The 19,654-nt window shown below is 42.3% G+C and overlaps 1 protein-coding gene across 1 annotated transcript; it reads right to left on the reverse strand.

Annotated features, from left to right (window-relative positions):
* Positions 1 to 755: 755 nt before the first annotated feature.
* On the reverse strand, positions 756 to 2,561 carry LOC123047377 (chaperone protein dnaJ C76, chloroplastic). The gene is made up of 2 exons (XM_044470914.1): positions 1,659 to 2,561; positions 756 to 1,575 (listed from the first exon to the last, which is right to left on the reverse strand). The coding sequence occupies exons 1-2, from the start codon at positions 2,460 to 2,462 to the stop codon at positions 943 to 945; spliced, it is 1,437 nt and encodes a 478-aa protein (XP_044326849.1). The 5' UTR covers positions 2,463 to 2,561; the 3' UTR covers positions 756 to 942.
* Positions 2,562 to 19,654: the final 17,093 nt, after the last annotated feature.

The raw sequence follows: 19,654 nt of genomic DNA on the forward strand, positions 1-19,654 counted from the left end.
GGTAACGTGAGGCAGCGATTTCAGTGGGTGGAGCACCTATGTGCCACAAATCCGCATCCCTTGTTTCACCTCCTTTATCAATCTCATACTATTGGCCTTCTATCCTGTTGTCAAATTTATTCATTTCGAAAAAAAAAAAACGTTTAGATCACTAATGTACTACTGTGACATATGTAAGTTATATCCTCGAGAGCAAATAGATTGTAAGCTAGTTGTTGGGGATATTACCACTAGGTATAAACCGGCTTACTTGGGCCGGGTTAACTTCATTAGTGGTGTAAACAGATGAAGGCCCAAGGCCTGTAGACGGTTAGAGCATATAGCCGTAAACCGGCCGCATGTATGGCTTGTATTGTAAGTAAGGAATAGAAAGATAGCAACCGGAGTACGAGTATGATCCGGTTAGGACTCTATGAACCGACGGGCGCCACCCGTGTATATAAGGGGGCGACCCGGTGGCGGTTCAGGAGGACAACAACAACTCGAACCTAGGCAAAGCTTGTTTGCTCCCTAGCCATCGAGATCATATCAATTCCACCACAACTAGACGTAGCCTGTTACCTTCATCGAAGGGGCCGAACTAGTATAAAACCCTCGTGTCTTTGTGTCCGCTTTAATCCCTTCAAGTAACTCGTAGCGATGGCTCCACGACTAAGTCCTTTCGCTAGGACACCTACCGTGACAAATCCACGACACTAGTAGTACAATTTAATTACTACTATGACATATGTACTATATTTTTCACACTACTATGCTAGTGTAAAGAAACACTTTTATAATTTAGGACGAAGAGAGTAGCATATTATGGCACGGAGGGAGTATATCCTAACAAATTTCTATTCATCCTATTGTATGGACGGATTAATGTAGTACTAAAAATTACAGCTTTGTTCTATCTCTATTCTCTAACCACGGCGCGTGCACATTTCATTCGCTGGATCTCTACTCGTTTCTTCTTCCAAGCACCACCTGAAGGAAGCCGGCGACAGCGGCTCCGATGACGAACCACGTCACGCCGGCCAAGACAACCTGGAGCTCAGAGCTATTCACGACTCCGAGAGCAGCCTCACCGCCGATGTGGTCCTCGATCACGCCACCGCCCATCTCCTCCCTGTTGTACCCGGCGATCCCCGCCGCGACGATCGCCATCAGCATCGGCACCGTCAGGTCGATCCTCGCCCTCCTCTCGGTCGGCCTCTCGCCACCGGACGCTCTTCGCACCCGTCTCCGCGGCGGCGCGGCGCTCTGGGCCTCCGGCGACGGAAACGAGGCCGTGGACGGAAGGTTCCGCTGCGGGGTCCAGTACTCGTCGCGCTGGCGGGCGTACACCGCCGACGCCGTCGCGCCCTCCGCCTTGCGTCGCGCGGCTGCCTCCTTGAGCCTCTCCGTCACGGGGTCGGCAGCAGCTGAAGGAGGCGGCGGTGACTGTGGCGGTGGCAGCAGGCGGAGAGGGGCAGGGACGGCGGCGGTGGCGGCGCCGGCTGGGGCTCTGAACGGCCGCCAGTACCACCAGTTGGACATGGACATGATGGTCTGGACCGCCGAGCTCCTCGACTGCCACGTCGCCTCCGACTCCTGCGTTCACCATTCACCATTGATGAGATTGGCCGAGCAGAGCATGTTCACGAGGCAGCTGGGTTGGATGAAATTAGTACTACCTCGGATTGCCTGGTGGCGGACTTGTTCTCCATCTTGTCGAACCTGGCCTTGAACTTGGCGACCTCGGCGAAGATGTCGGGCGAGCCGGCGGCATTGGCCTCGGAGACGCGGACCCTGCGACGCGGCAGCTTGGACATGAGGAACTCGAGCGCCGCCAGGTCGGAGCGGTCGACGTAGGAGATGCAGTCGACGGGGCAGGTCTGGACGGCGTCGGCGATGCGGTCCTCGGGGTCGGCCCACTGGGCGACGACGCGGGCGCGGCCGTGCACGGACTCGATGGCGAAGGTGCGGCCGGCGTGGAGCGCGCACTTGAGGCACCCCACGCAGGCGACCTCGTCGACGAACACGGCGCGCGTCTCGGCGTCCCCGCCGCGCCACGACGAGTAGAGCGGGCGGCCCGTGTAGCCCTGGAACTCGGACCGGCGCGCGTGCTCCCGGTCGTAGGCCCGGCGCTGCGCCGGGTCGGACAGCAGCGCGTACACCTCGTTGAGCACCACGGCCATGTCGTGGGCGGAGGGGCCGTTGCCGCCGTTGGCGGCGACGTCCGGGTGGCAGCGCTTCTGCAGCGCCCGGTAGGCGGCCTTGATGTCGGCCTGCGGCGACGAGGGCTCCACCCCGAGCAGCTCGTACAGGTCGTAGTCCGTCGCCCACGACGATCCCGCGCGGCCGCTAGAGCTGGACGACGACGACGACGAGGAGGCGGCGGCTCGGCATCGGTGCTGGTGGCGGGAGGAACCGAAGGACGGCCTGAGGCTGCTAGGATTGGCGAGGGGGGCGGCGGTGTTGAGGAGAAGCGCGGGCATGGCTGCGCGCTCTGCTTCCGTTGCTTGATTGAATTTGCTCCTCTGCTTCCCGGCTGGTGGGAGAAGCCGATCACTCACTACACGTCGTGGTGTGTCGTGTCTTGTCTCTTGTGTGTGAGCGAGATTTTTCCTCGCTGCTGCTTTGGAATTTTTTTGCTTTGCCTTTTTACCGGCGTGCCCACGTACGGCGGCTGGGCACTGATATTTTGGACAAGCGTCGCTAGGCTCCAGAAATAAGGTAAATAGTAGGGATTTTCTTGTGTAAACAAATCGAAATAAACATGAGGGGGTGACTGCTCCGTGATTTCATCGGTAAGAAAAGGAGGTTTCCGGTACTTGGTTGGAAGGAAAAATCAAACGCTTTCATCAGCTAGATTTTTCTTTGAGGAAACTTTTGATCTGTTCCATCTTAGCGACGACCACAATCACTCGAGCAAGTCGAAGTCGGGTCGTCGTCAACGTCCATCCCTTGCCGGAGCCGGGTCAAACTATTGTAGTAGACAGTTAAAAAGTCATCATGTTAGATATAATTGTCACCGATGAAGGGAAGTAAGATTAAAAGGATCCAAACTGTAGACACATGAATGAAGACGAACAAAGACTAGATCTAAGCAGATCCATGAAGATACATCTTCACACGTCCTCCAACGATGCTAGACGCATCATCGAAATGAAGGCTAAGCGAAAGAACCTTATTTCATATTAAACGAGTCGTTACCGCGTCGTCTTCCTAAAGAGAACACGAACCATAAACAAACTCACGAAAAGACCTAAAATGAAGCAAGATCCCTCGGAGTTGAAAATCGAGAAGCCAGCTGCCCGCGTAGTGTAAAAACGAAGAAGTTGAGAAGCTGGCCTTTTCCAGCTCTGAAAATTGAAGCAGGAGTTGACACATATTACAACTAGATGCCACCGCTAAGTGAGTCCCGTGCATACTGGTTCACTCATTCTGTTTCTCTCCCCTGATATTTTTCTCTCCTGCGCGAGCAGATGCACGGGGAGATGATGCTCGGAGCCAACTGGCTGAATGATTTCCCAGACAAACTGAGCCACATGCGGTTAAATGGGCCTCCGGCCTGGTACAACGACTAAATCAAGAAGTTGTCGTGCCGAATGATTTCCCAGTCGCTACATGAAGTGAGAAGCCACACGAGAAGCCAGATCTGAGAAGTTTTAGAGAAGCTGGGAGGTTCCAAAACACGCCCTAAAATAAGACTACATACGTCTGTAAGTAGTTCATAGTGGAATCTCCAGAAAGACTTACGTTTATAGAAATGGGGGTAGGGATTTTGTTTAATTAGGAAGGTAATTTATTAATTAAATAGATAGTTAATTAGGTCTATGGGTAATTAGGTGAACATTTAATTATGTTTGTAATCAAATAATTAATTAGACAGATAGTTAATCGTGTCGAATCAATTTGAAAGCGCTCGCGAGTGACGACGGCCAGCAAGCTCTCACTAACGTTGGCGCCTGCCAGCAGGCTCTGATGACCCATAAGTATAGGGAATCGCGGCGGTCTTCAAGGGAAGTATTTTAATCCAAAATTATTGATTCGGTCCAAGGGGAGCCAAAGAATATTTATAAGTCTTAGCGGTTGAGTTGTGAATTAAATCACACCATAATAGATAACTTGTTTACAATAATATCAGTAACACAAATATATGCTAGCACTAGTGGTAAAGTAACAGTAGCAGTAACATGATTTGCAAAGTAGTAGCAGATTGCAGCAGTAGCAACAGTAGTGTAAAGTGTAGGCATGGAGTATGTGATGGGTTTGTTCAGATGAGATTCAATATGCAACGGGCATAACATAGAGCGACAACAAACTAGCTTCAATTCATCAATCATATGTAGGCATTCGTTCCATATTTAATTGTGTGTGCTTGCGATGAAAACTTGCACAACGTATTTTGTACTACCTATCGTCGCAGCGAGACACTAAAGAAAATCAAGGATAGTTACGGCACTCCTTTTGATAGAGAAGAGAAACAACATTAACACACAGTGAATACATGAAATCCTCAAGGTAAAGTCATCACCGTCGATATCCTAATTATTGTCATCTTGGGGTCTAGGATCCAGAACAATAACATGTGCATACAAATTGCAGATAATATTTAGAACACAAATATATTCATGAAAATGTAGAGAGTTCAAATCAGAAATCATGACACTCGGGCCCTAGTGACAAGCATTAAGCATAGCAAAGTCATGGCAACATCAAACTCAGAACATAGTGAATACTAGGCATCAAGCTCTAACAAATATGTCTGCAACTACATCAGAAATTTCATCCAAGTCCCAACTACCTTCATGTGCCTACAAGGGAATTACTCACACATGGGTGGAAGCATCATAAGATTGTTGTTGGAGAAGGGTTGATGATGACGGCGTCAACGAATCTCCCTCTCTAGAGCCAGAAAATGGACTCCAGATCAGATCTTCAGAGGAAAAAAAATAGGAGGTGGCAGTGTCTCCGTATCGTAGAAAGATTCCATGATATTTTTAGGCTTTTTCTGGTATATATGTGAATTTATGGCGGTGGGTTTGTTGCAAGGCGGTGGCTGAGGCGCCCAAACACCCCCATGGAGCGCCCTAGGGGGCGCACCGCCTGCTCGTATGAAGGACTCGTGACTCCCATCCGGCACATCTTTGCTCCATAAGTGATTGAATAATCTACAGTAATTCTCCAAAAGTCATCATCCAATTTCGAGAACTTTTATTTCTGCATAAAAAATAACACCATGACAGTTCTGCTGAAAACAATATCAGTCCGGGTTAGTTTTATTCAAATCATGCAAATTAGATGGCACAAGAGTTTGGAAAAGTAGATACGTTTGAGACGTATCAGCTCCCTCAAGCTTAACCCATTGTTTGTCCTCAATCAATTCAGTTCACAAACTAGTTTTGAGATGACATGTACAAATTTACTTGGAATGATAGAGAAGTGCCATATGTAGGTAGATATATTGGACTCTGTATGGATATACTTGATTTAAAAGAATTGCATGCACAAGCATCATTTCCTCTTAGTATAGGCGAATGCTAGCAATAGACAGAGAAGTGACAATAGTCATAATCATGCAGTTTGAATAATCAACATTGAATGGTAGCATGAGGAGGATATAGACACACTAAACTTAAATTTCATCGAGGCAAGATTGGATTTGAATCAATTACATGCATGAACATGTACCAAGTCAAGCCACTTGAATTCTTCATAGGAGGATACCACTCTAACATACTACATTATGACCAATTTAACTAATGTTGACATTCAAGATAACATATTATGCACTCCTAGCTAATTAAGACCGTCATAAGAAAACACAACCACTAATCATCATCATACACAAGTTTATCCTTAATGTGCTATAACCTCTGTTGGAAAAGGCGATCCCTAGGAGGTGCTTAGGCACGCTTAGTCGCTAGGCGATGGCCAAATGCCTCGCCTAGGACATAAGAAGTAGTCTAGGAAATACAAACTTCCTAGGCCACACTTACGGTGCTCCACTAGTGCAGAACCTGGCTTTAGCACGGGTTCGTAATGGCCTTTAGTGCCGGTTTTCCAACCGGCACTAAAGGGTGGGGACTAAAGGTCCCCCCTTTAGTACCAGCTCGGCACGAACCGCCACTAAAGTGTCACCACGTGGCACGAGCCAGGGTCTGGTGCGGGGAGACCTTTAGTACCGGTTGGTAGCACCAACCGGTACTAAATGCTTGGGGGGTTTTGGTTTTATTTTTTATTTTTCCTTTAGTTTTGGGTTTTCAATTTAATTTAGAGATTGTTTTTACATTATAATGAGTTGTTAAATCATTAGGTTAAAGTACCGCAAATTAGTTTCAACTGGATGCATGCATGGATCCTAGCTAAGTGATCAATGTATATATGCCATATCCATATTACTTGATCACTTATATATATATTAGGTGAGCAAGTAATATGGATATTGAATATACTTGATCACTTATCTAGCTAGGATCTATATCCAGTTGAAACTAATCTGCGGTTTCTTTCATAAATGATATAATAACTCATCATATCATCATATTAATATAAAAACTATTGCATCATATATCATCACCAACAAGTTAACGATATACTAGCTAGCTAGCTAAAAATCATTATAGTCGTCATTACCACTATTTAATCATCATAGTCATTACTGCTATCTAATCACCACCAATACTAGCTTAAAGAAGAAACATTCACTTGTACCAGAAGGAAAGATATCATCGAGTTCAACATGGTCATGATTATAAGCGTTCATATATAAGACCACAAAAGCAAATCACTCTTTGAGATTAAGTTCAGGACGAAGAACACGGACATGAGAGGACAAGTACAAAGAGCATGCTAATCACTCTTGTTGCTCTCTCTCAGGTAAAATAGCATAGAACATGTATAGCTCTCCTGATTCATCATATTGGAGCATGCATATGAACTTGTCTCCTAATCGTGGGTTGCGCTTCTGATTGCTGCCCCCTAGTACTTCTCTATGATCGTGGACAATTTTGCTCCAGTCTTTCACTATTAAGCATTCCTCGCTATTAGAAATCCTGAATGCACTAAAGTGCATTGTAGGATGTCTTGGCCGTAAGCTAACCATTCTCATGCGACCTTTAGTCTCGATCCACTGAGGCAGAACATTCATCGGGAGTCCCTGTTGAAGAACATCGTATAGTAACATACTTAGCATGAAGTTTAGCTTAAAAAATAATGCATGCAAAAGATGCACTGAGGAAAAATAGTAAAAAAATCTTACCATCTTTCCTAAATAGATTTGACTGTAGTTCAATACGATAACTATTGGTTGCACGTTTTGAGTACTAAGATTTTCAAATTCAGGAAAATAATTTCTCTTGACAGCATCAAGATCATCAAGCCATGAAACACAATGACTTATCTCCTTGCGGTTTAGTTCAGCCCCGGGACAGTGGATGGTCCTGTCTACCAAGCGCTGGACATGTTTGCTTGAATGGAAATAAGTTGTCAATAGAAATTAGTTGTCAATTATTTTTGAAAAAACAATATCGAAGACATAAATATGGTTGAGAAACTCACATAATGGTAGAACTGGAGGCATCTGCACATCGACCCAAATATCTCTGTTACCTTGAATATCATCTTCAGGACGAATATCAAAGGTGATAAACATATCAGGCTCAAATGCATAAGCCTTGCATAGTGCTTGCCAAGTTTTGCATTCAAAATGGGTGTAGGTGTCTTGATTATATAATTTGACGTTGAAGGTATAACCATGCTCAGTCTTCAAGTAAACTCTCTTTACCTTCATAGTTTTGTTAGGACTAAAACCTATCTTATCTAAGACAAAATTTCTTGCATGGCAGGGGATACGCTAGTAGAATAGTAAAAATTTAAAATAATAAGTTGAAGCAAATGAAGCATATATAAGTCATGCTTAATTACGAAAAAATACTTGTCGTTGTGACTTAATGTATCCACTTCGAAGGTCTCATCCAGCTTGATGCTGAAGCACCTATCATCCACTAGGAAATTTTTGTCGCACAGGACGCGTTGGTCTTCACAGTTTTCGCACAAAATGAAATTGTTTTTGTTGTCAAATGACATTTCCTATGTTCATAGGTGAAACATTAAACACCTATTAGTTATATTAATTCAACTAATTAAACTAGTTCTATTAATTCAACTAGCTAGTTCAACTAATTAATTCAACTAAGCACTTACTAAAAATATACCTAATAAATAAAGTAGTTCCTAATTCAACTAATTTAACTAACTAGTTCAACTAATTCAACTAAACTAGTTCAATTAAATTTCTTACTAAAAATAAAGTAGCTAGTTCTATATACTAAAATTTTAATTAAATGATCAAATCTCATATACCTAAATTTAATATATATCTAATTCATCTAACATTAATATAAATTCATCTATAACTAAAAGTATAAAAAACTAACTGATCTAACATTTTGACATTAAACATTTTGTGTGTGTGTGTGTGTTTGTGTGTGTTTGTGTGTGTGCGTATGTGCATGTGCCTGGCCGGGGCGCGCGGTGGATCGATCTTATAGCGGGGCGACGACGGGACGAGCTTGACGGGGGCGGCGACGACGGCGACGGGGGCGGCGCGGGGCCAGCGACGGGGCCGAGGGGCGGCGACGGGGGCGACGACGAAGGCGACGGGAGCAGCGACGAAGGCGACGGGGGAGGCGCACGGACGGGACCGACGACGACGGCGACAGGGGCGGCACGGGGACGGGCGTGACGATGAAGCAAATGAGAAACTAACTGAAATTTTCGTAAGTGCTATATATAGGAGGGGCCTTTAGTACCGGCTGGATCCAGCAACCGGTACTAAAGGTCAAATTTGGCCAGCCCAAGCGGCGGGAAGCGACCCCCTTATTACCGGTTGGAGCCAGGAACCGGTATTAAGGGGGTGCGCTCCAGTTCCGCCGTGCACAATGTTTAGTCCCACCTCGCCGAGCGAAGGGCAGCCGCACTGGTTTATAAACCCAGCTGCGGCTGCTCCTTCGAACTCCTCTCTAATGCAGGCCTCTGGGCCTAACTTTGTCGCGCTGCCCTGTGAGCCTGTTGGGCCTTATGGGCCTGCATAAGCATGCCCAAGGCCGAGCAGGCCCACTGGGCAGCGCGGAAATAATTTTTTATATAGTTTTTTTCTTTTGTGGTTTATATATTTTCTTCTATTTACTTTTGAGTAGTTTTTTTGCTGTATTTAAATTTGAATAGTTTGAATTGTGCATCTGAACGCAGAAAAAGTCCGGAGTTGTATTAAGTTATTAAAATATTGAATATCCGGTGTAACAGATGAGTTTTCATCCGAAACCTTGATACTACGAAATAGTTTGTCCGGTTTGTACACGAAGTGCATCCAGTTTTTGATGTAACCCTCTCTACTTTTTTGCACATGCTATGCAGGTGAAATAGTGATACCTTGCCAAGTTTCAACCTTTTCAGAGTTTATTTTGTAGTGCTTTTCAATTTGACGGTCATTTAGATCTCAAAACAAATCAGTAACTACATCGAAAATAGCAAATTATGTCAGAAAGGGTTGAAAGTTGATGACGTGGATTTGAATTGTGCATGTGAACGTAGAAAAAGTCCGGAGTTGTATTAAGTTATTAAAATATTGAATAGCTGGTGTAACAGATGAGTTTTCGTCCGAAACCCTGATAATTCGAAAGAGATTGTCCGGTTTGTACACGAAGTGCATCCAGTTTTTGCTGTAACCCTCTCAACTTTTTTGCACATGCTATGCGGGTGAAATGATGATACCTTGCCAAGTTTCAACCTTTTCAGAGTTCATTTTGTAGTGCTTTTCAATTTCACGGTCATTTAGATCTAAAAAATCAGTAAATGCATCGAAAATAGCAAATTATGTCAGAAAGGGTTGAAAGTTGATGACGTGGATTTGAATTGTGCATCTGAACGCAGAAAAAGTCCGAAGTTGTATTAAGTTATTAAAATATTTAATAGCCGGTGTAACAGATGAGTTTTCGTCTGAAACCATGATACTTCGAAAGAGATTGTCCGGTTTGTACACGAAGTGCATCCAGTTTTTGCCGTAACCCTCTCTACTTGTTTGCACATGCTATGCAGGTGAAATGATGATACCTTCCCAAGTTTCAACCTTTTCAAAGTTCATTTTGTAGTGCTTTTTAATTTCACGGTCATTTAGATCTCAAAACAAATCAGTAAATGCATCGAAAATAGCAAAAATACATTGATCAGTACCGCCTTTCAGCCAAAACGCGCTACTACTACAGAGAAATACATCAAAAATATATTGATCATCAATGATCTTTGTGTGTACAATCTGAATTGTCAATATGAGTCCTCACCGGTTTAGAAACCGGAGAAGACTCATATTGTGGCCACAAATTCTACACATAGAGTTCAATGAAGACCAAGTGCTTATGATAGTTTGAGAAGTAACATATTTAAGGTGGTAAAAGCTCTGTTAGCGAAGAGAGGTGGGACTAAAAAACCGCTACAGAATGAATCTACTAGAGACTTCTAATATCGGTTCATGCCTCGAACCGGTACTAAAGGTACTGGTGGGGCCCCAGCCTGACCACAATCTGCCACACCCTCTTTAGTACCGGTTCGTGGCTCGAACCGGTACTAAAGGTTCGCCACGAACCGGTACTAAATGATCTCCGCCCCCCCCCCTAGCCGTTGGGACCGGCACTAATGATCACATTAGTGCCGGTTTTGTTACAAACCGGGACTAATGTGCTTCACATTAGGCCCTTTTTCTACTAGTGCTCAAGCGTTGCCTAGGCGCTAGGCCATGGCTAACCGCCTCGCTTATGCCTAGCATTTTTCTCAACCTTGGCTATAAGTAAATCACTCGGACAAATGTCTGTACAAAAAACAAGCTGAGTTCATACCAGCTTTCTTTACCACGATCACTTCATCTAATTATCGTCATTATTGCCTTTCACTTACATGATCAAATGGTGTGGAAAATAAATAACACGGTGAAAGCATCGCTGTGGACTAAGTTGAAATCCGCAAATAAATGTATACGAAGGAGAAGACATATAAATAATATCTGATCTTCTTATTAGTTAAGAGATAAAGCACATAAGAGCCAACTGGAATTCTTTTTGTTATCTTCTCCTTTTAAAACAGGACTCAATAAGAGATAAAGAAAAAGAAGCAAAAGAAGCAAATAAAAGAAACAAAAGATAAGTGGAAGAAAGTCTTTTTAGCAATTTCAAAATATTTTTCTAGAGCGAATGAAGAATTCAGAAAAACACACAGAAATATTTTTGAAGTCTTGATTTTTCCTAAGAACGCACGCTAAATATTAATACTCCCTCCGCAAATCCATAATACTTGTCACTGGTTTATGCAAAGTTAGTACAAATTTAATATGGATCATTTTCCATGACAACACAACAAATGTCATAATAACAACACAACTTTGTACTAAACCAGCGACAAGTAATATAGATCGGTGGGAGTATAATATTATTTGTTATACAAATTTAATGTGTATTATTAAAAATTACACTTACACTATGCTAAATTAAATTTTATTTTGAGAAAAACTTTATGCTAGTTTGCTCCTTTTTGTGACACAAAAGATATATAATACAAAAAAAAGCATGGCTTATTGAATCAATGTTTTACAGTTGCATAAATTGCATATATGTATGTATTTGTGTGTGCTTTTTTTAATATCCCTAAATATCTTGGTAAGATCTCTAAATGGTATGATCTAACAGATATGTTCATAGTGTTTTGTAATGTTTGATTATGTAAAGTAAATGTGTAGAAACTTCTAGAGCATAAATTGAACTGTTGACATAATTATTTACTTGTTTTTCAAGGTCAAATATGACTTACAGGAAGGCATTAAGAGACCCTCCTGGCCCAACCCTAGATATTCTAAAATCCTTTATCAAACCTGCTCTGCGTACACGGGTTAGGTGATAAACTGACAATGATTGTTGGTGAAAATGGTGATCTAGATGACCCAACAATCCTAATAATACATTAACCTAGTCAACTACATTTCATTATTTTTGATCAAATTTATTTATATTTTGTTCCGTGCAACACACTGAGAATCAAGAAATTCATACTAATTAGACCCACCATAGATGGTTGATACACTCGTGTCATAGTTGCCGTACCAACGTGGTTGAATCAAGATTATCACGGATGTCGTCAGCATGGCGTGCACAACAAAGGGGGGGGGGGTATCGTAATTCTAGAACAAGCTCCGAATTATTATGTTTGAATGTTTTATTGTTATTTATTTTACTTTCGTGACATGATGACCCGAGCTTGCCCTTCCTTGCGGCACCGTAGATAAGAACATGTGAAAGGATCAAAGATGTTGACTAGAGGGAGTGGATAGGAGACTAAAACTTTTATCCTAACTTCCAATTTTAGGGATAGTGCGGATATGCAGTCTACGGCGACAACAACCTATATGGCAAGCAATAGCAACAATCTAGCTAGGAAGCGCAACAAGTAAAGGTATGAAAATGAATTAACCATACAAGTTGGAGATGAGGATGTATCCCAAAGTTCGCACTATTGGGGGAGTGGTAATCTCAGATGGAGAGGTGCCAAGCCAAAGCTCTCGGGCGCCACCAAGTGGCTCATCCTTTTCTTCCTTTGAGTCACTACTCGGATGAGTCTCAAATCACTTGTGGTTGATCTTAAAGGCGACCACCAGACCTTTACAAACTTCCTGGAGGACACCACCGCCTAGGAGTCCTGAGTACCCAAGAGTGACAAATTTGGTGACGAACAACTATGGGGATCACAAATTGGTTTGGTCAAAGTGTAGATTGGGTGATTCCCTTTCAATCCTCAAAGTTTGGTGGAGTTTTAGTGGAGGAATCAAGCTTTTAGGATTTGGCAATGGTGGAGAAAGCTCAAGAAGAAGATTAGGGTTGGAGGAATAAGAAGGGTGGGTATAAATGTCTCCTCGCTTTGTTCTAGTTGTTGCCCACCAGCACACCTCGGGGACCTGAGCTAAAGGGTTAACCTGCGGTCACCCAAAAGGAAACTCTTAACCCCGGGGACCCAGGGGTCAGGGACTCTGGGACCCCGTCTATACAAAGAGGAAAACCTCCACTCCGGGATCAGAGTTTCCAAGGACTTTCCAAAATTGGTGCAATCTCCTCGACGCTCTTTGTAGTGTGGTTTTCCTACGACTCAAATAAAATCAAAAAACATTTGAGCCTTCAGAAAATTGACTTTTTCGCTTTTTGTAATGTGGTCAACCATTTCCATAATGTTTCGCCAGAGACCATTGTTCTGAGATAAACTTGATAACCGGCATTCTCTCACTAATCATACCATTATCAACACAAAAAATACATTTGCGGTCTAGGTGCACTTTCAACATGGACTAGTAAGCGTGCACGTGCAACGCACATCTCGAGTAATACTATTTGTTTCAAGATTGACCACAATGTGAATCCTTTTTTGAACAATTTATTTCAAGATTGAAGCCTAAAAGGAACAAAAAAAAAGCTCAGATAAATTTAATAATATGTTTCCACCTAACCAATTTGAACACTCTCTTTTCTCGAGAAACCAGTCTAAATACTCTTTTGTATGGCATGAGCCAAATTTAGACAACACACTTTCTAATTTATTTAGGAATAAATAAATAAAACATGGTTGTTAATAACCAGTCAATGTGGAGTGCCCGATAAAGTTAGTCTCATGCATTACATCTTGCACTGACGTGTGCTCGACAAGCACGTCCACATAAGAGGTAGCGGCAAGGGCGTCCACCCCAGAGATAGCGGCGCCAAGAGCCATCTTTGAAGCTACTCTTCTACTGGAAATCCAACACACTACCCTGAATATGCGGCATGTTAGCATGATCACTTTCTATTCCAGTGGATACAGGTCTGATTAGAACAAAAACTCCCAAGAGTGACCCAAATTTAGAAGAAGTAAGAAAAAGACCAAATTTTTGTAGACCATGGGATTCAATGATGTTACTTGGGTGAAGGGAAGGGCGTCCAGGTGAAAGGTCTCCTGCTACCCATGCAGAAATTGCTCGTCCTTCTATGTTTCTCCATCTCATGCCTGTAAGACAAATGACAGCATCCCCTCTCAGAAGCAATTCATTGAACATTTGCGGGGCATCAAACAAACAAACTAACCCGGAGGACATCCACTTTCAGATCGACGAGGGAAAAATCGAGCCTGGGAACAGGGCGGCACTGCCTTTCACACCATCCGTGCCTGTCAATTTTTCCAATAGATGGTAAAAAATTATGCAACTAAATTAAGATGCAAAACATTGAAATTATGGTAAATAATTGCCTTCCTAAATGAGTATATGACATGAATGGATTGGCAAGTAGACAGAAGATCGACGATAAGGTGTGAAATACAGGTTGACATTCTTCTTTCTGTAAGCGCATTTGCACATGCTATTTAAGTTTCTCTTTTTGCTTCTCCAACCCAGGTTAACAACAGTTCATTTACAGTAAATATTGAGATGAAAAAGATGTTATTTGAAAGGACAACACCATACTAAGAAAACGATCATGATCATGCAGCAACCTAAGACGCTGGCAGTATTGACAATTTCAAGTTGCATTTGTACATGTGCCACATGATGTTTAAGGTGCGAACCCCTGCACTTTGGCAAACTAAATGACACACTGTCCCATGATGTTGGTCGTGCCGTTTTGGGCAACCGTATCACCCCATTTAAAAAAATAGTGACTGTAATGGCATGAGGTGACATGAACATTGCACATGTAACGGAGCTAGCTTAACAAAATAAAGCCAATTCTTTGTCTGACACCTTTTTAGAAAATATAGTATCTAACAAACCATATTGAATTCAAATACAAGTTTGGGACTGGGTCAATCATATAAACCATTGACATAGTACATATATTTCTTCCAAGACAAGATAAATGATTAACTACTTGGCTACTCTGTCATACCCACTTCATAATAATAAAAAAATAACACCAATAAACTATTTAACTTATGGAAGAAAACAAACAACACATGAAGACAATAAATGCATAGCCGATGAGAAAGTATCCTAAAAATCAAAATACGCTTTCAGTTTTTCTCCTCCCTAATGTTATCTTCTTTTCTAAGCTAGGTTACAAAATCTGTAGGGATGCCGAGTAGCTTCTCCTCTTGTTTCTCTTCTGGACTCTCCTAGTGCAGCGCCGTGTAGGACACGAACTGATCGGTCACGGCTGGATTGCAGTGGAGTGGGTGCCGATGGCTATGCTTGAGCCTATTTCTCAAATGCAATGGGAGAGAGTTTTATAGAAAATATACAACAAGAAGATTCCACACCATGGCCGGAAGCACTCAAGGTCAGAAACAATTCTTGCCGTTCTTTCCAGTTTTGGTGGCTGCGAAAAGCATAATATGACCATGACTACAAGATCTTTCAGTAGGAAAATGGAGTAATGGCTCACACAGAGATATTAAGCAAAGGAACCATGATATACCTCAGGAGACAGCACTCCAATATCTAAATGGTTGGTGGAAATTCAGGTTGGCTAGGACAATTTTCTAAGCAATGATATAAACAAATGGATTAGATACTTGTTTCCTGAATCTACCTCGCCGACTAAATGAACCTACATTCTGTAACCTTATAAGAACTTAGAGCAAAGCACAACTACTAACTTAACAGTTGAGGGGATAAACCGGAATAGAGAATTGAGGATCAACCTAACTGGGAGAAGGTAACAAAAGGGATACGTGGAAGCAGATGAGACTGTGCTAGTCAACGTTTGATGCATATAATAGAACATGGTAGAACATATGATGAATGTGATCGCAAATTTATGTTTTATAAAGATATGCCTAACTCCTCAATAGTTGGTTAATCATTAGGATAAAATGCAAGAATTCTTTATAAGATCTTAAAAGCGGAATGAACCACATCTACCAGAAAAAAGGCTTTCATATAAACATCTTTGCAGAAAACGCAACCTAATACTGCATGTATAAGTAATCAAAAATCATCATGCAAAAAGCTAAACAAACCCAACAATTGCTATGAGAGAATGATGGTTCCTGGTGGTGCAGAACATTGCCGGGAGAGGACCTGAAGGCAGAGCACATGAAAACAACGACTGACACCGTCCTAACCTATGAAGCACTGATACAGCGATACGGGCGCGGCAATACGGGATAACACCAATTTCTAGAAACAGCAATATGGCAATACGGCAAGTATATATAAATAATAATATTAAATGACGTGTAATAGAAAACTAACATGAAAAAATATGTGAGATGAGATCAAAATACCACCCCATTGGCTGCCTGATTGCCTCCATGCCTCTTTTCTTTTCTAGTCTTCAATGATCATCCATGCCATCAACTCCTCATGGTGTATACAAAATAGAAAATACATCACATGATATTAGACTTGATAATACGAGATAGACAAGCAAGAAAAGTGGAAAGCAGTAAACAAGTTGGCTTGTAGCATACCGTATGAATATATAGTTCCTTGTTCCAACAAGTTTCAGTTCTGAATTCTCAATGGCCATAGACAAATAAAGCAAAAGTTCACTAAGGTAACATCATAAATAGGAAGATCCATAGTCAACCCATGCACAAAGGAGCTATGGGCAGAAGTTATGGTTAGTATTGGGCTTGTACTGGGCTGGTCATATCCTAGTCGTGTCGTGGACGGTGAATAGTACGCATCCGCATTTTTTCTTAAAAAATAAAATCAAAACGCAATACTCTGGCGGTATGTATATTGCGGCCGTATTAGCCATATCGACTGTTAGGAATAGCAACTATGCAAGACGGGATCAATATACGGAATACCGTCGAAAGACTCCTCTCACGGCTTCCGTGTGCGGTGATGACCGCTCTACGTCAACTCCCAGTGGCTTTCACATCAACGACGTACAGGACGGGGATACACCGATTTTGCATGTATCGGTGCTTCATAGGTCCACTAGTAGAAAAACCCCCATTCGTCCCAGTTGGTTAGGGCCTTTTGTTCCGGTTCTTGAACCTGGACTAAAGGGTCGTTAACAATGCCCTAGACCTTTAGTCCCGGTTGTAACACGAACCGAGACAGATGGGCCTCCACGTGGCCGGTGCGCCGAGCCCAGGCAGGAGGGCCTTTGGTCCCGGTTGGTGGCACCAACCAGGACCAAAAGGCATCCACACGTCAGCATTTCAGGGGCTGGAGTTTTTGTTTTTTAGGGGGGGGGGGGGGGTTGGGGGTTTTGGGGGGTTAATTTAGGTGTTTCATATATTGTGTTAGCTAGCTAATTAATAGAGAGAAGTGTTCTCTCTTATGTCCGTGCTTGGTCGACGCTACATACTATACATAGAGAGGCCCTCGACACGCTAGCTAGTAAGAAAATGAAGGAAACCATTAAGTACAGAAGTTCGTCATGCATACCGAGAGAAGTGATCGATCGACTTCTCCTTCTCCGAGAGATTGGTCGAACAACAAGTTTTCGTATTATCTATCTCACGCTGCTACATACATATACAATATGTAAGATCTCTTACAATCCCCTAGCATTTAAAATCAACTTCCACATGGTATTCTCCGGCTTTATTGATGACGTGGTCAAGAAAGAATCCCGTCAATTCCTCTTGAATTGCTTTCATGCGATCTTGTGGTAGGAGTTCATTCCGCATCTGCCACGTCTAATTTGAAGAAGGGGTTAATACATATATATGAATGAAACTCTATGGAAATGATGGTGTAATAAAATGAAATTGTGAATATTATTTCTTACGCACTTCAGATTGTCTTTTAGAGTAGCCCCGCTTATTTTCAAAGTCGCGTTGTAGATGAACTCGCACACGTAGTATCCACAATAATCATTCCCTTGTTCCTGCCACAAGCACTTTACGAGAAATAGAGGTCAATCAAACTGATAATGAAGCATTATAAATGGCATTGATAAAAGTATAGCTATAGAATCAACGGGAGATGCACGCAACTAGCCAGCTAGTAGTACTTACTTTCGGGTATGTATATCGCAGCTTCTTCGGCAGTCCCGGAGCTTCTGCGGTGAACTGTTTCCAAACCCTGCAAGACAAAGAAAATAATTATTATTACTTGAGATATCAGAAAATAAACAAAAAGTTGCCAATATGGTGCGATAATGATTGATTGAACTTACTTGTTGAGCATTTTAATCATGTCCGCATAGGTTTCGGTATCTTTTCGTCTCGAGTCTAAGATGGTTACTAGTCCCCGCTCAAGCTTAATCTCCAGAAGAACATAGTAGAAGTTGCGCACGCATGCATAACTCATCAGTTACATTACTATAACCTTGCTCGAGTAATAAGGGAAACCAAATATGCACACGACAGTAACACTCACTCGAAGTTGTAAGGAAAGAGTATTAAATCTTTGTTTTGATTTTTGATCAACGATTGTAGCAAGTAGGCCTCGGCCTCTTCGGCGTCCTTTGTATCCAGAAATTCATCTATGATATTTGTGTTAATGAACCCAATATCATACATTTCTTGTTTTCTGCACTCGACGATTTTCAATCTGCATAATATAGTGAGGATAATTAATTATAAATACATGCAATGAAAGAGCTGAGCTATATATAGAGACTTAATGACAGAAATAGTACTTATAGACAGTAGCAAAAGACCGTTAATTTATCGAGGGCCTTTTGATTGAAGAACTCGAAGAATTCCTCAAATGGAACAGGCAACAGATCAGTTCCAACGAGGTCGTGCTCCACTTTAGTTCTCAGATACAAAGTATTTGTCCCCCCAGACTCTCTGCAGGTTTTCATGTACCAATTATGGAATCTTCGCATCATCATTGTTAGAGATTTTTCATCTTTGACGAGAGGCTTCCCGTACTCGTATCTGTGTTCGTCCACCTCCAAGAAATCAAAATGTACATCGTCAGGCAGGTAATCTCTAAGATTGCTATAACCGGGCACCGTCCCCCGAGCATTAGCGACGATGTCGCTAGACACATTGAGCGGGGGGCACGATTTCTTTGCTTGTCCCCCCCCCCCATGTGTTGAAGTTATCGGGAGGGGGTTATATCGACAACGACGACATACGTACATGGGAAAATAATATTATCAGGGAGGGGGTATATCGACCCCCCCCCTCGTGTTGAAGTTATCGGAAGGGGTATATCGACGACGACAGACCCGATAAAACATAAGAAAATGAAGAAGAAATAAAAATAGGAGAAGAAGAAAGGAATAGAGGAGAAGATCGAAGAAAAAAAGAAGAAGAAAAAAATAGAATAGGAGAAGAAGAAAGGAATAGAATAGGAGAAGAAGAAAATAGAATGTTTCTATTTTTTTCTTCTCTTCTATTCCTTTCTTCTTCTCCTCTTCTTTTTCTTCTTTTTTCCTCTTCTTATTTATTTCTCCTCTTCTTCCTCTCCTCTTCTTCTTCTTCCTTCCTCTTCTTATTTTCCTTTCTCCTTCTCGGTCTATGCACGATAGAAAATTCTGAAAAAATACATCTATGATCCCTCATACATACATACATACAAAAAATACATCTAAAAATACATATATGATTCCTCATACATACATACATACATACAAAAAACATCAGAAAACAGCATATAAGAACACCTAAAAAATACATATATGATCCCTCACACATACATACCTACATCTAAATTTCTTTTATGAACAACTAAAAACATCTGAAAACAGCATATAAGAACATCTAA

The sequence above is a fragment of the Triticum aestivum genome, chromosome 2B, assembly GCF_018294505.1.
Source record: "Triticum aestivum cultivar Chinese Spring chromosome 2B, IWGSC CS RefSeq v2.1, whole genome shotgun sequence".
Classification (NCBI taxonomy): Eukaryota; Viridiplantae; Streptophyta; class Magnoliopsida; order Poales; family Poaceae; genus Triticum; species Triticum aestivum.